At 43.5% G+C, this 13,881-nt stretch overlaps 1 protein-coding gene across 2 annotated transcripts in view; it reads right to left on the bottom strand.

The window, feature by feature from the left end:
• LOC115153150 (uncharacterized) overlaps nucleotides 1-6,082 on the bottom strand; it is a 32,389-nt gene extending 26,307 nt beyond the window's left edge. For both annotated transcript variants that reach the window (XM_029698247.1, XM_029698246.1), the window contains exon 1: nucleotides 5,666-6,082. In XM_029698247.1, coding sequence (XP_029554107.1) covers nucleotides 5,666-5,744 — 79 coding nt within the window. In that variant the 5' untranslated portion in view covers nucleotides 5,745-6,082. The remainder of the gene's footprint in view (nucleotides 1-5,665) is intronic.
• Between the last annotated feature and the right edge of the window lie 7,799 nt (nucleotides 6,083-13,881).

Genomic DNA, 13,881 nt, shown 5'->3' with positions numbered 1-13,881 from the left:
AGCCCATATGAACGGTGACAGTCTAGCGAGTCCAGACGTTATGGTTTCAACTGGCTGTGGGATTGTTCCACCTCAAAAAGCACAATTTCGAGGATTTCAACACCAACCATCTCAAGTTGTTCTGAAATCATTTCTGTTGTTAGAAACAAATAAGATTACCATTCCTGCAACATTATTTTGTTTAAATACAATTTGATCTCTGATAAACTAAGATAATTGATTGCACCCAAATTGGCTATTTTAATTTATAATTTATAATATTCAATAAATATAGTACCTAACATCCGATTTGGACCAAAGTCGGAATATTGTTTTTTCGCCATTTGTTATGTATTCTCAGTGAATTCAGTGATGTTTTTCCCACCTGTTCAGAGAAATTAGTAATTGAAGTTGTTAGGTCTATGTCCCATCCTACATCCTGATATGACCAGGTTCTGTCCACTAGATGGTGCTGTTCCTGCTATTAGGTCATTTACAAAAAGACCCAATGTTAAAGGGATAGTTCACCCAAATTACAAAATGACACTTTATAACTAACTATTACCAGAATGTTGAGTTCTAGACCTTTCTAAAACTATGTTATTGTTTAGGGCCATCTCATGAAAAATAATTACATTTGGGTATGTTTATTTAGGAGGAAATAGAAGAGGTTTAAAGAGAAAACATATTTTTCTGTGACTGAAGAAACTAGGAACCTATTTTCAAAACCAAGAATGTGGAAATTAATAAAAGCTGGAGATTAATAAAAACATTATTTCATGGATTAAAGTTAATCAATAAATTGGTTAAAAAAATTAGAAAAACAACAATCTTGCTTTGTGAGAAAAAACGTTTTCCTCTTTTTTTCTCTGTTTATGCTATCTGATCCTTACTCATAAATGAAGTAATTGCCGGTTCCTCTGAATTAGCAGCAGACAGAAATTGGACTAGATTGACATTAATCACACACTGAAGTCAGCTTGCTTATTCAACCATGTAATCCAACTACTACCATTGTGATATAATCTGCTTGGCTTGATCCCTCAAATCATCTGGTATTGCACCCAAGCAAGTGTCAACATCATCCAGGTGTCATCATCGGAAAGACAAAACAGATCTGAAATCCCACACTGTAGTTGAACAGACAGCTGAGTCAGCCAGTTTTCAGTAAGGCTGAGTAACCCCACAACATATAATTAGGCTGCACACTGTCCGCCCCCCTCGACTCGTCTTTAGCATCCTTTCTGTCATAAAAGACGGAGTCAGGTGTTTCCCTTAACATTAATTTCACATTCCAGACACACAGTTGATTATTGTAAATCAGCTTAGCCAACAAAAATAAGCCCCAGATAATCAACTTCACAATGATCTCTCTAAAGGGGAGTTTAGATAAATGGATCGCCCTGCCGCCCTCCCAAATGCCTGGAGCCTCCACTCTACTGTGAGAACAACGGTTTAAGCTCCTGGGTGGCTGTCACTCCCTCACAGGGAAAACACAGCCAGCCAGCCAGTTGGCAGAAGCTGGTTGGATTGGGGAGGGGCTAAAATATGTGCTGTAAGGAGGGGTAATATCCATTCCTCCTCTCTGCAGTGTGTGTGTATGTGTGTGTGTGTGTGTGTGTGTGTGTGTGTGTGTGTGTGTGTGTGTGTGTGTGTGTGTGTCCTTCATTAGATTTCACAGACCCTCCCTGAGGTGTGTTGACCTGTGTATGTGCAGACTCAACATTCCACTACTGCTCTCGCAGTAGGGTAGAAGTTGGGATCCCAACAAACAGATGATTTACAACTAGAGCATGACAGATGTTGTTAGGTTGAGCATGTACAGTATATTTCTACTGAAATTCTCCCGTTAATTAAACTAAGCCAAGAAGAGTTTCAAATCAACTTTTTTCCCACTCACTGAAAAGGGTGTTTTCCCGCTTAGTGTTTTTGGAAGTAGGCTTTATCTCCCCAAGCAGGTGTGCTCCTCCGAATGCAAAAGGTGGGCTCCAGCAGCTCAGGCTCTGGGCAAAGGCATGTGTAAGCCCCGGGCAAATCTATTCATTCAGTTGGCCCCTTGGATCCTAAGTGGAAAGGTCATAAACAGGTTGTGACAGGCGTGCTATTTTTACGGCCGGGGGGCTTTGGAGAATGTCCGTTCTCTGTTAGCATTTTGAGTGGTTAGTTGGACTGACCATAAGTCTGCTGGTAGAACTTCAGGCCCGCTACTTGTCACTGTCATGAAATGTTTTTTGATACAAGTTTCCACCTCAAGTTGTTATGGATGTAATGGTAACTGGAGGTGAATACTCAAGAGACACATTTAGAATTCAAGGAAAACACCATTATGATCCAATTGACCGAAAGAAAACAAAAAACATATTTTCCAACATAATTTCAACTGCAGTTCAGGTGACAGAAACAAGATGCCCTGATGAGGTGTGAAATACCACGACCCACCCTTTCCCTCTCACCCCTTCCCCCATCTCTCACCTCATCCCCCAAGGAAACCCACCATGGCACCTCTCAGCTCCATGCCTCTCAACACACAGGCCTTGTATCTTTTTTCCAATTACACCTCTTCCTTGGACGTGATGGTCGACCCTACGTAGGATTCCCAGACTGCGAGCTAGGAGCTAGCAGGGACCCCGCTCCCCACTATCAGACGCCATTAGGATAAGGCAGGAATGAGCGAACTCAAGTCAAGTCTCCTTGGGGCTAGTTTCCTCCAACAGCTCAGGTCTGGAGTTTGAATCCTCCCACAATCCCCCTCACCAACCAACTGTGATGTTTTTAAATAACACATATAACTTCAAAATTTAACACAAATCAACATGAATATGTTTAAATAGGTGATTCCCAATCTTGTTGGAGGTTTGATGAAGGAATCCTATATCGACACTGCCATTGGCTTTTGATTATTGTGATCATGAATTATTGTGGCAGGATCACACTGGAAAAACTAGGGCATCAAGACACAGTTAAACTTCACACATAGTAGAAGTAAATCTGATGGTTAACATGTAAAGTACTCCCCTTACTCCCTTCAGGTGCTCAAATTCCTCAGGATCTGAATCATACCTCAGCCTGTCCTCACAGGATGATTCCATTCCATATATCAGTGAATTCCACTGTGTGCCGTTCTGCCTGGTTGTTTATGAGTCAGGGGGATGAATACAGGGAGGCTAATGTTAACATTTTAAAACATTGCTGATATAATTCCTTAGTATGTGCTCAGGGAAACGCTATACACAAAGGGTGTGTTCGTAAATGCATCAGTTATTCTGCGCTCTGGCACACTCAGACGAGAGTGCTCTGAAATCAGAGTAGATAGCCAGAGTGAATGTACAAAGTAAGAGCCCAAGGATGTCTCTGATTGTTAGCTCTTTCACACCTTGATCTGTTTCACCTGTCTTGTGCTTGTCTCCACCCCCCCACCGGGTGACTCTTATTTTTCCCCATTATCCCCTGTGTATTTATACCTGCGTTTTATGTTTGTCTTTTGCCAGTTCATCTTGTTTTGTCAGGTCTTACCAGTGTGTTTCCCATTTCACCAGTTCTCTAGTTCTTGTTTTTTAGTCTTCCCTGTCCTGACCCAGAGCCTGTCTGCCGTTCTGTCCTTGATTGACTCTGCCTTGGATTACGAACCTCTGGCTGCATTGACCTGCCCTTCGCCTGCCCCTTTGTTGTCATAAATATTCAGAGAACCGAACCATCCACCTCCTGTGTCTGCATCTGGGTCATATCCTGAGTTGTGATAAACTCCTTTTTCCCAAAAAATAATTAGTGTCATTGTATTTCACCTTCTCTTGCAATCCTCTTTCTGTGAACTAAACAGGGATCGAAGACAACAATAGCGCCACACAAGAATACACCAATAAATGCCTTGATGTACTGTACACAATGTGAGCGTTATCTTTACAATGGTTATTTTCTACCAACCCAAGGATCATGGCAAACAACATGATTCCTGCCAAGGGGAGTCTAGGCTCTTTCACAACTACAACAATGCTGGAAATTCTCGGTCTCAGGACAAAACAAATTGAGGATCTGAGGGGGGGACAATCCTTCCCAACATGTGTTGGTCATACTGTACATAAGCTGAGATCGTTATCTGATAGAGGCGGATTCTTGGAATGTAGATAAACCTGTACGCTACAGAATAGTCCCATTATAAAGGAGAGGAAGGAGAATGAGAAGTTACACTGTATCACAAGAGCCCCATAGATTCTGTGACTATTAACAGGTCCTAAACACAAGATGATTACTACGTTTTTGAGTCAGGATATTTCAGACCTTTTTTTTCCTTAAACATGCAATTTGTAGCTATTATGCTTTATCAGATGTGATTTGTCAAAGCACTTGGTTTTGCATTGTCATATAACATAAAGCTTTTTGTCTGCTGATTACCATGTGTAATGTAATATGATATTCTTCAGTTACCACAGACATGAGGATGTGGATTGATATGAACGTGTTTCACAGCTTTTTTCAGGCCGGCTCCACAGCACCGACTATTAATGTCCCTTTCCTCCGAGTTTTGAAGAGTCAACCTAATCTTTGGTGGCACGTCTGTACAATATGCTTTGCTTTAGCTTGGATCGTATATAACAAACAGATGGTACATAAATGAGAATAATAAAAAAAAATGTCTCACTCCCCGATGGTATAGTAATTAAATGTATTGCCATTGGAAAGCAAAAGTAATTGTTCTGTCTGGGCTCCAAATTAAAACCATGCTAGGGTATATAAGAGCATATCGTTGCTTATTCTAATCAAGAGACCATTATACTGTATCAAGTCCAGTTCTCCTCAATCCATTCTATTGGAACATACATTAGTAAAACTCTGAATTTAGAACCTGCAGATTCACAGCAAAGCAAATTTGTTGTCTTCCCCTTGCAACTTTTCACAACTTTACACAAAATGCATCCCTAGATCTTAATTTGAGCCAGTTTGCTACAGCAGGACAATAATCCTTCATCAACAGGAAATGTGAATTATTATGTAGATTATAAATAATGGACATTTCTGTAGGGGTTGATACATTTTTCATTTGGGCAAATAAAGTGGAAATTTCTAAGTGGAAATTACAAATTTAGAAGAGTTTAAAAAATCAAATGCACTACAAGTTTGCATTTCCTGCTTTTCAGGAAAATTCTCAGCAACAAGTGATTAAATTAAGATCATACATCTGTATGTGAGAGGCAACAATACTACTTTACTCTCCTCTGTTCACTGAGAAAAAGTCCATATGAGTCAATATATGTTTGTTTTTGTCTATGTTAGTGGTTCCCAACTCCAGTCCTCGATTACCCCCAACGGTAAACATTTTTATTGTAGCCCGGACAAGCACACCTGATTCAACTTGTCAACTAATCATCAGGCCCTCAATTAGTTCAATCAGGTGTTTTTTGTCTGGGGCTACAACAAAATATGTGTGCTGTTTGGGGTACTCGAGGAGTTGGAAACCACTGGTCTATGTGATGAGATTATCAGTCTCCTAAAATCCTGACACCATAACAACCCAATGCTCTTAACTAAAGACACCCTCTACTTTCAGACTGAAATTACACCTGTCTCAAACCACAAAAACACATCCATCAGACACTCAAATTACAATTTGTGCTGGCAAATCTAGCTGGTAGGATGAGACAACATGATGGCACAAGAGATAGAGACAGGTTAAACATGAAGCATACTGTACCTTTCCTCCAGGGGTTCAGGATGGCAAAGGACTTCTGCCAGCTGAATACCATGCTGGCTTTAGTCCTCCCCTGGCTCATAGATGTAATTCCACAGGTTCAGCAACTACAGAAAAAGTGTGTAAAATACCTCCTCCTCCTCAGCCAAAAAACAGCAGTCAAGAACTCCTCATCCCGTCTTGTTATTTGTCTTATTTTCTGCTTATTCCAGCTGCACTGAGGCTCTCAAAGTAAACTTCAGTATTCAGTTCTGTGGGAGGCATCTGTTGTCACAGAGCTGAGTCTGTCCCCTGTTTGCGTCATGGTGCCTGCCTCCTGCTTACCTGTCTGCCGGTCTGTCTGGTAGCGTGCCTGCCTGTGGCTTGTTGCGTCTGTATGTGTGTCAGTGAGCTTCACTCCTCCATCTGAGGAGAGAGAGGGGGCCGGCCTCAACCGACAACATACACCACTACCACAGGCACAGATCCGCTGGGAGGAGTGGCAGCCAGCCAGAGGGAGGAGGAAGGAAGAAAGGAGGAGAGGGAGGAAGGGAAAAGACTAGGGAGAAGTATGGGACTCAAATTCAACCTGAGGGTGAATGTCTGAGAATAATAACAGATGGATAGGAGAGAGAAAAGGGTTGAGGGGTTCAATTGCCAGATAAGTCATTATTCACTGAGATATTGTTTTTGAGGATTTTCTTGAGGACTTTTTTTATCCCCCTTGTCATAGGGAAAGTGAGGGGGGTGGAATCTGCATCATGTGTCAATTACTCTATTGGGAAAACAGATATGTTTCACTTCTGCATCTCAGAAGAGAGGCAGGGTGGAGAATGTGCTTTGCTGCCTTTCATTATAAACGCTCACATGGGCCAGGAAATACCAAAGGAAAATGGACTGGATGATCCAGTCTGCCTCACAGTAGAGTTCCTAATCTACTTTTACACCAAAATAAAATCCCCAAGTAGATTCTTGACTAGATATCTGACATTTTATCCCATTGTTAAAGCCAGACTGTATTGGTATCTGCTAACATATAACATCTCAACAAAACAATGGATCTGGAAATGTTTCACTACACTTCAAGCCTGCTACTGTACTACTGTTAATCAATGATAGCCAAAGCCTGCTACTGTACAAGCCTGCTACTGTACTACTGTTAATCAATGATAGCCAAAGTGAGACGTTTGAAAACATTCCAGAAATATACACTACATGGCCAAAAGTATGTGGACACTCCTTCAAATTAGTGGATTCGGCAATTTCAGCCACACCTGTTGCTGACATGTGTCTATGTGACCAATGCAATTTCATTTGATTTGATTGGATTTGGACAGATGTATAAAATCGAGCACACAGCCATGCAATCTCCATAGACAAAAATTGGCAGTAGAATGGCCCATACTGAGGAGCTCCGTGACTTTCAACGTGGTACTGTCATAGGATGCCACCTTTCCAACAAGTCAGTTTGTTACATTTCTGCCCTGCTAGAGCTGCCCCAGTCAATTGTAAGAACGGGAGTGCTGAAGTGCGCAAAGCATAAACATCTACTGTCCTCGGTTGCAACACTCATGACCAATTCCCAAACTCTCTCTGGAAGCAACGTCAGCACAATAACTTTTCGTTGGGAGCTTTATGAAATGGGTTTCCATGGCCGTGCAACCACACATAAGGCTAAGATCACCATGCACAATGCCAGGTGTTGGCTGGAGTGGTGTAAAGCTCGCCACCATTGGACTCTGGAGCAGTGGAAACATGTTTCCCTAGAGTGATGAATCACGCTTCACCATCTGGCAGTCTGACGGACAAATCTGTGTTTGGCGGATGCCAGGAGAACGCTACCTGCCCGAATGCATAATGCCAACTAAAGTTTGGTGGATGAGGAATAATGGTCTGGGACTGCTTTTCATGGTTCGGGCTAGGCCCCTTAGTTCCAATGAAGGGAAATCATAACGCTACAACATACAATGACATTCAAGACGATTTTGTGCTTCCAACTTTGTGGCAACAGTTTGGGGAAAGCCCATTCCTGTTTTAGCAGGAAGCGAGGTCCATACAGAAATGGTTTGTCAAGATCGGTGTGGAAGAACTTGACTGGCCTGCACAAAGCCCTGACCTCAACCCCATTGAACATCTTTGGGATGAATTGAAACGCTGACTGCGAGCCAGGCCTAATCGCCCAACATCAGTGCCCGACCTCACTAATGATCTTGTGGCTGAATGGAAGCAAGTAACCGCTGCAATGTTCCAACATCTAGTGGAAAACCTTCCCAGAAGAGCGGATGCTGTTATAGCAGCAAAGAGGGTGTTGTGGAAATTCTTACACAGGGACACTCAAAGTCAATCTTAAATGAATCATTGTTTATTATTAGCGAGCTGGCAAGGTTCCAACAAACTTAATGCACCACAGTGGCTGTCTGTCAGAAGCTCTGCTGGGGCAGTCCCAGCAATTGTCTTATATACGGCTATGCACAGGCTGTCACAGTTCCTCCTGGCACCAGAAGGCAACAGAGACCGCCCTAGAGACTTTTATTGGACTCAGGTGTGTCTTATTATTTAATGAGTGTTTCCCTGTTAAAAGAGGTGTGTTTCCTGTGGTCCTTTGCAGAAGCTTGAATTGTTTACCGTGTGCGTTCATTTCCTGAGTGAGTGGTCGAGACTTAGTGTTTGTTCAGTCAGTCATGCTTCTAGATTTTTGTTGTTATTTAAGATCCTGTATCCTGCTGTGCCTGTTTCCCTGCCTGACGCTGTTTATCCTTGGGGCAGCAGGTAGCCTAGTGGTTAGAGCATTGGACTTGTAACCGAAAGGTTGCAAGATTGAATCCCCGAGCTAACAAGGTAAAAACTGTCATTCTGCCCCTGAACAAGGCAGTTAACCCACTGTTCCTAGGCCATCATTGAAAATAAGAATTTGTTCTTAACCTGTTTGGGATAGGGGGCAGTATTTTCACAGCCGGATAAAAAACGTGCCCTATTTTATATTATTATTGTTTTTTTTGTTTTTTTTTATCTGGTTACTACTCTTGCCCAGAAACTAGAATATGCATATAATTAGTAGATTTGGATAGAAAACACTCTAAAGTTTCTAAAACTGTTTGAATGGTGTCTGTGAGTATAACAGAACTCATATGGCAGGCAAAAACCTGAGAAGATTCCATGCAGGAAGTGGCCTGTCTGACAATTTGTAGTCCCTCTGTTGCATCTCTATCAAAATTACAGCATCTGTGCTGTTACGTGACACTTTCTAAGGCTTCCATTGGCTCTCTAAAGCCTTTAGAAAGCGGAATGACGTGTCTCCTGTCTCTGGGCAAAGTACAGCAGCAGAGTTTGTAAGTGGACTGCCTGGGGACAGTACGCATTCACGAGACCTCACCCCTTTTTTTTTTTTTTTCTTTCACTCTTTGAATGAATACAACGTTGCCCGGTTGGAATATTATCACTATTTTACGAGAAAAATAGCATAAATTGATTTTTAAACAGCGTTTGACATGCTTCTAAGTACGGTAATGGAATATTTAGATTTTTTTTGTCACGAAATGCACTCGCGCATTACCCTTCGGATAGTGACCTGAACGCACAAACAAAACGGAAGTATTTGGATATAACTATGGATTATTTGGAACCAAAACAACATTTGTTGTAGAAGTCCTGGGAGTGCATTCTGACAAAGAACAGCAAAGGTAATCCAATTTTTCTAATAGTAATTCTGAGTTTAGGTTGCCCCAAACTTGGTGGGTGTCAAATTAGCTAGCCGTGATGGCTGAGCTATGTACTCAGAATATTGCAAAATGTGCTTTCGCCGAAAAGCTATTTTAAAATCTGACATAGCGTTCGCATAAAGGAGTTCTGTATCTATAATTCTTAAAATAATTATGTATTTTGTCAACGTTTATCATGAGTAATTTAGTAAATTCACCGGAAGTTTTCGGTGGGTATGCTAGTTCTGAACATCACATGCTAATGTAAAAAGCTGTTTTTTTTTATATAAATATGAACTTGATTGAACAAAACCTGCATGTATTGTATAACATAATGTCCTAGGAGTGTCATCTGATGACGATCATCAAAGGTTAGTGCTGCATTTAGCTGTGGTTTGGGTTTTTGTGACATATATGCTTGCTTTGAAAATGGCTGTGTGACTATTTTGGGATGGGTACTCTCCTGACATAATCTAATGTTTTGCTTTCGCTGTAAAGCCTTTTTGAAATCGGACAATGTGGTTACATCAAGAAGTGTATCTTTAAAATGGTGTAAAATAGTTGTATGTATGAGAAAGTTGAATTATGACATGGGACGCTAGCGTCCCACGTAGCCCATAGAAGTAATCTGACTTGCCTAGTTAAATCAAGGTAAAATAAATTTTAAAAATCCTCTCACTGCAGTTTTGCCACTCTGGTTCCTGTCTCCTGTTCCACATCTCACTGCTACCCTGTTCTGGTTTCAGCTCACCACCACTCCCTTGGATTCCCCTTCGGACCTGTTAACCCTGTCCCAACCCAGCTCACTCCAACCTCAGCCTCCACATCTGGTTTCCTACAACTCATCCGAGCTTCCCCGGATCTGCACTCCATCTCTCCCTGTGTTACAATAAATACCTTGGTTCATTCAACCCTGTTTCCTTGTCTGAGTTTGCTCTTGGTTTCCCCTGTGCTGCTTCGCCTAACAGAGTCCCTCCAAAAATGACAAGCCCCCAACCCAGGAGGAGCCAATGTCCAGGTCTCATCACCCAGTGCTACAGATGCTGTCGTGGTTCTGCATCGGTAGCCCAAGAACCCAGCCCCCGAGCGGTAAGACAGCCACCCGGGAGGATCCAAGGGGTTTATCACTGTGTTCTCTGGTGTTCGAGCTACAGTCCACCTCATTCCACACCGATCGGACCATGATCGCCTACATCATCTCTCTACTCTCGGGCAAGGCCCTGGCGTGGGAAACGGTATTGTGGGAACAGCAGCCACTATCTTGCAGATCCATAGTAGCCTTGACTCCCAAGCTGCGACGAGTCTAAGACCACCCAGTCGGTGGACGTGAAGCGGCCAGCCAACTGTTCAACCTCCGCCAAGAGGCCAGACCAGTGGCTGACTTTGCCATTGAGTTCCACACCCTCGCCGCCGAGAGTGGGTGGAATACGGATGCACTACTTACTGCTTTCCACCAAGGTCTGTCTAACTCCATCAAAGATGAACTGGGAGAGGACCTCGAGTCCCTGATAACGCTGGCAATCAGGTTGACAACCGCATCCGGGAACGGGTAAGACGGCACCCTTTTGACACCACTCCATCATTCTGGTTTCCTGAGTACCCCAAGGCCACTGAGCCCAGCATGGAGGATCCCATGCAGCTGGGTCACACACACGTCTGAGCCCACAGGTACATGTGCGAAGGCTGCTGCCTCTACGGCGGAGGTCTCGGCAATCTCTGTGCTACCCGCCCAGAGCTTACGGAATACGCCAGGGCTCGCCAGCACAGGGGAAGAAACTGACGAGCTGTGCAGTTACCTCTCGGCTACCCAGTCACCATCTATTACGACCCGCAACCCTCCACTGGGACAACTGTCAGCCAGATTCAAGCCCTTGTGGACTCCGGGGCTGCGGATAATTTCATTGATCAAGACTTCACCAGAGATTTACAGATCACCTGCAAGAAATGTCCCATCGATCTGCAGATTCAAGCCCTCGATGGACGCCCCATTGGCACCAATCAGGTGGAATATCAGACCAAGCCCATTCTACTGCAGGTTGGGGTGAACCACTGAGACACTTAGTTTTCTGTTGATCGCTGCTCCCGAGAACCCCGTTAACCTCTATGGGCTAGGTGGGACGCTTGCGTAAAAAAGCGATAATATTCCGACCGGAAAAGCGTGTTTACGTTCAAAGAGAAAGTAAAAACATGGGATCCCCTCGTGCACGAGCCTCAGCCTGATGGTCCCCTGATAGAGCACTTACCAAAGGTGCTAAAGTTTTTCAGCCAGCGGCTGGAATTACATCATTCAGCTTTTTCCCGGGTTCTGGGAGCCGTAGGAAGTGTCACGTTACAGCAAAGGTCCTAAATGTTCAATAAACAGAGCCAAGAAGCCCAAGGAATGGTCAGAGTGTACTTCCTGTTTGGAATCTTCTCAGGTTTTTGCCTGCCATATGAGTTCTGTTATATTCAAACAGTTTCAGAAACTTTAGGGTGTTTTCTATCCAAAGCCAATAATTATATGCATATTCTAGTTTCTGGGCAGTAGTAATAACCAGATTAAATCGGGTACGTTTTTTATCCGGCCGTGTAAATACTGCCCCCTAGCCCTAACAGGTTATACTAGGTTACCCCTGGCTAGCGCTACATAACCCACTAGTTTCCTGGTCCACGGGACACCTACTAGACTGGGATATGGACTGCCAAACTAAATGTCTAAGACCCCCACCAAGAGCCTCATCGTGTCCTCCTGCATCCCTTGAAGACCAATACTTTTTTTTCTGCTCCTCGACCTCTGGGAGACCTTCAGTAAGAGGCAGGCCGCCACCCTTCCCCATATCGTCCTCACGACTGTGCCATAAAACTCCCAGAGGTCATCTGTGCTCCCTTTCGACCCCTGAACCAGCAGTCATGAACAATTACATCCGGGAGTCACTGAAGGCAGGTTTCAATCGCCCCTCTACATCCCCTGCTGGTGCAGGCTTCTTCATGGGTAAGAAGAATGGAGGCCTGCGTCCCTGTATCGACTACAGAGGGCTGAACCAGATTGCGATCAATAATTTTTACCCCTGATGTCCTCCGCATTGGCGTTGGTCCAAGGGGCCCAATTCTTCACCAAACTGGACCTCTGTAAGCGTTGCAATCTGGTGAGAATCCGGGCGGGAGATGAGTGGAAGACTGCCATTAACACCACTAGTGCCACTATGAGTATTTAGTCATGCCCTTCGGATTATCGAACTCACCGGCAGTCTTTCAAGGGACATGTTGAATCTGTTCATCTTTGTTTACCTTGACATCTTGATCTTCTCCAAGACCATTCTGGATCACATACTGCATGTCCGCCAAGTCCTGAGACACCTCCTGCAGAGTCAACTATATCAAGATGGAGAAGTGAGTTCCACGTATCCCAGGTTTCCTTCCTGGTAACATTACCTCTACAACAGGCATCCAAATGGACCCCGTAAAAATTGACTGGCCCTGTCCCACCTCACTCAAGCAGGTCCAGCGGTTCCTCGTGTTAGCAAATTTTTACAGCCGTTTTTATACGCAACTTTGGTGTGGTGGCAGCGCCTCACACAGTCCTAACCAGTAAGTCCCAGACCCATTTTTGCTGGGTAATATTTAATGAAGCTGCCAGTTGAGGACTTGTGAGGCGTCTATTTCTAAAACTATACACTCTAATGTACTTGTCCTCTTGCTCAGTTGTGCACCGGGGCCTCCCACTCCTCTTTCTATTCTGGTTAGAGCCAGTTTGCGCTGTTCTGTGAAGGGAGTAGTACACAGCGTTGTACGAGATCTTCAGTTTCTTCGCAATTTCTCGCATGGAATAGCCTTCAATTCTCAGAACAAGAATAGACTGACGAGTTTCAGAAGAAAGGGCTTTGTTTCTAGCCATTTTGAGCCTGTAATCGAACCCACAAATGCTGATGCTCCAGATACTCAGCTAGTCTAAAGAAGGCCAGTTTTATTGCTTCTTTAATCATAACAGTTTTCAGCTGTGCTAACATAATTGCAAAAAGGTTTTCTAATGATCAATTAGCCTTTTTTAAAATGATAAACTTGGAGTAGCTAACACAACGTGCCATTGGAACACAGGAGTGATGGTTGCTGATAATGGGCCTCTGTACGCCTATGTAGATATTCCATAAAAAATCTGCTGTCTCCAGCTACAATAGTCATTCACTGTATTTCTGATCAATTTGATGTTATTTTAAAATGACAAACAACTTTCTTTTCTTTCAAAAACAAGGACATTTCTAAGTGACCCCAAACTTTTGAACGGTAGTGTTCCTTAGAAAAAAGTTAGGGGCGTAGATCATAAAACCACTCCATATTTGGTGTGACCACCATTTGCCTCATGTGACACATCTCCTTTGCATAGAGTTGATCAGGCAGTTGATTGTGGCCTGTGGAATATTGTCCCACTCCTCTTCAATGGGTACGCGAAGTTGCTGGATATTGGCGGGAACTGGAACACGCTGTCGTACACGTCGATCCAGAGCATCCCAAACGTGCTGAATGGGTGACATGTATGGTGAGTATGCAGACAGTGGAATAATTGGG

This window comes from Salmo trutta, chromosome 18 (genome assembly GCF_901001165.1).
Source record: "Salmo trutta chromosome 18, fSalTru1.1, whole genome shotgun sequence".
NCBI classification, from domain to species: domain Eukaryota; kingdom Metazoa; phylum Chordata; class Actinopteri; order Salmoniformes; family Salmonidae; genus Salmo; species Salmo trutta.
Note: the sequence above shows the minus strand (reverse complement) of the source record. Positions and strands in the feature narration are given on the sequence as shown.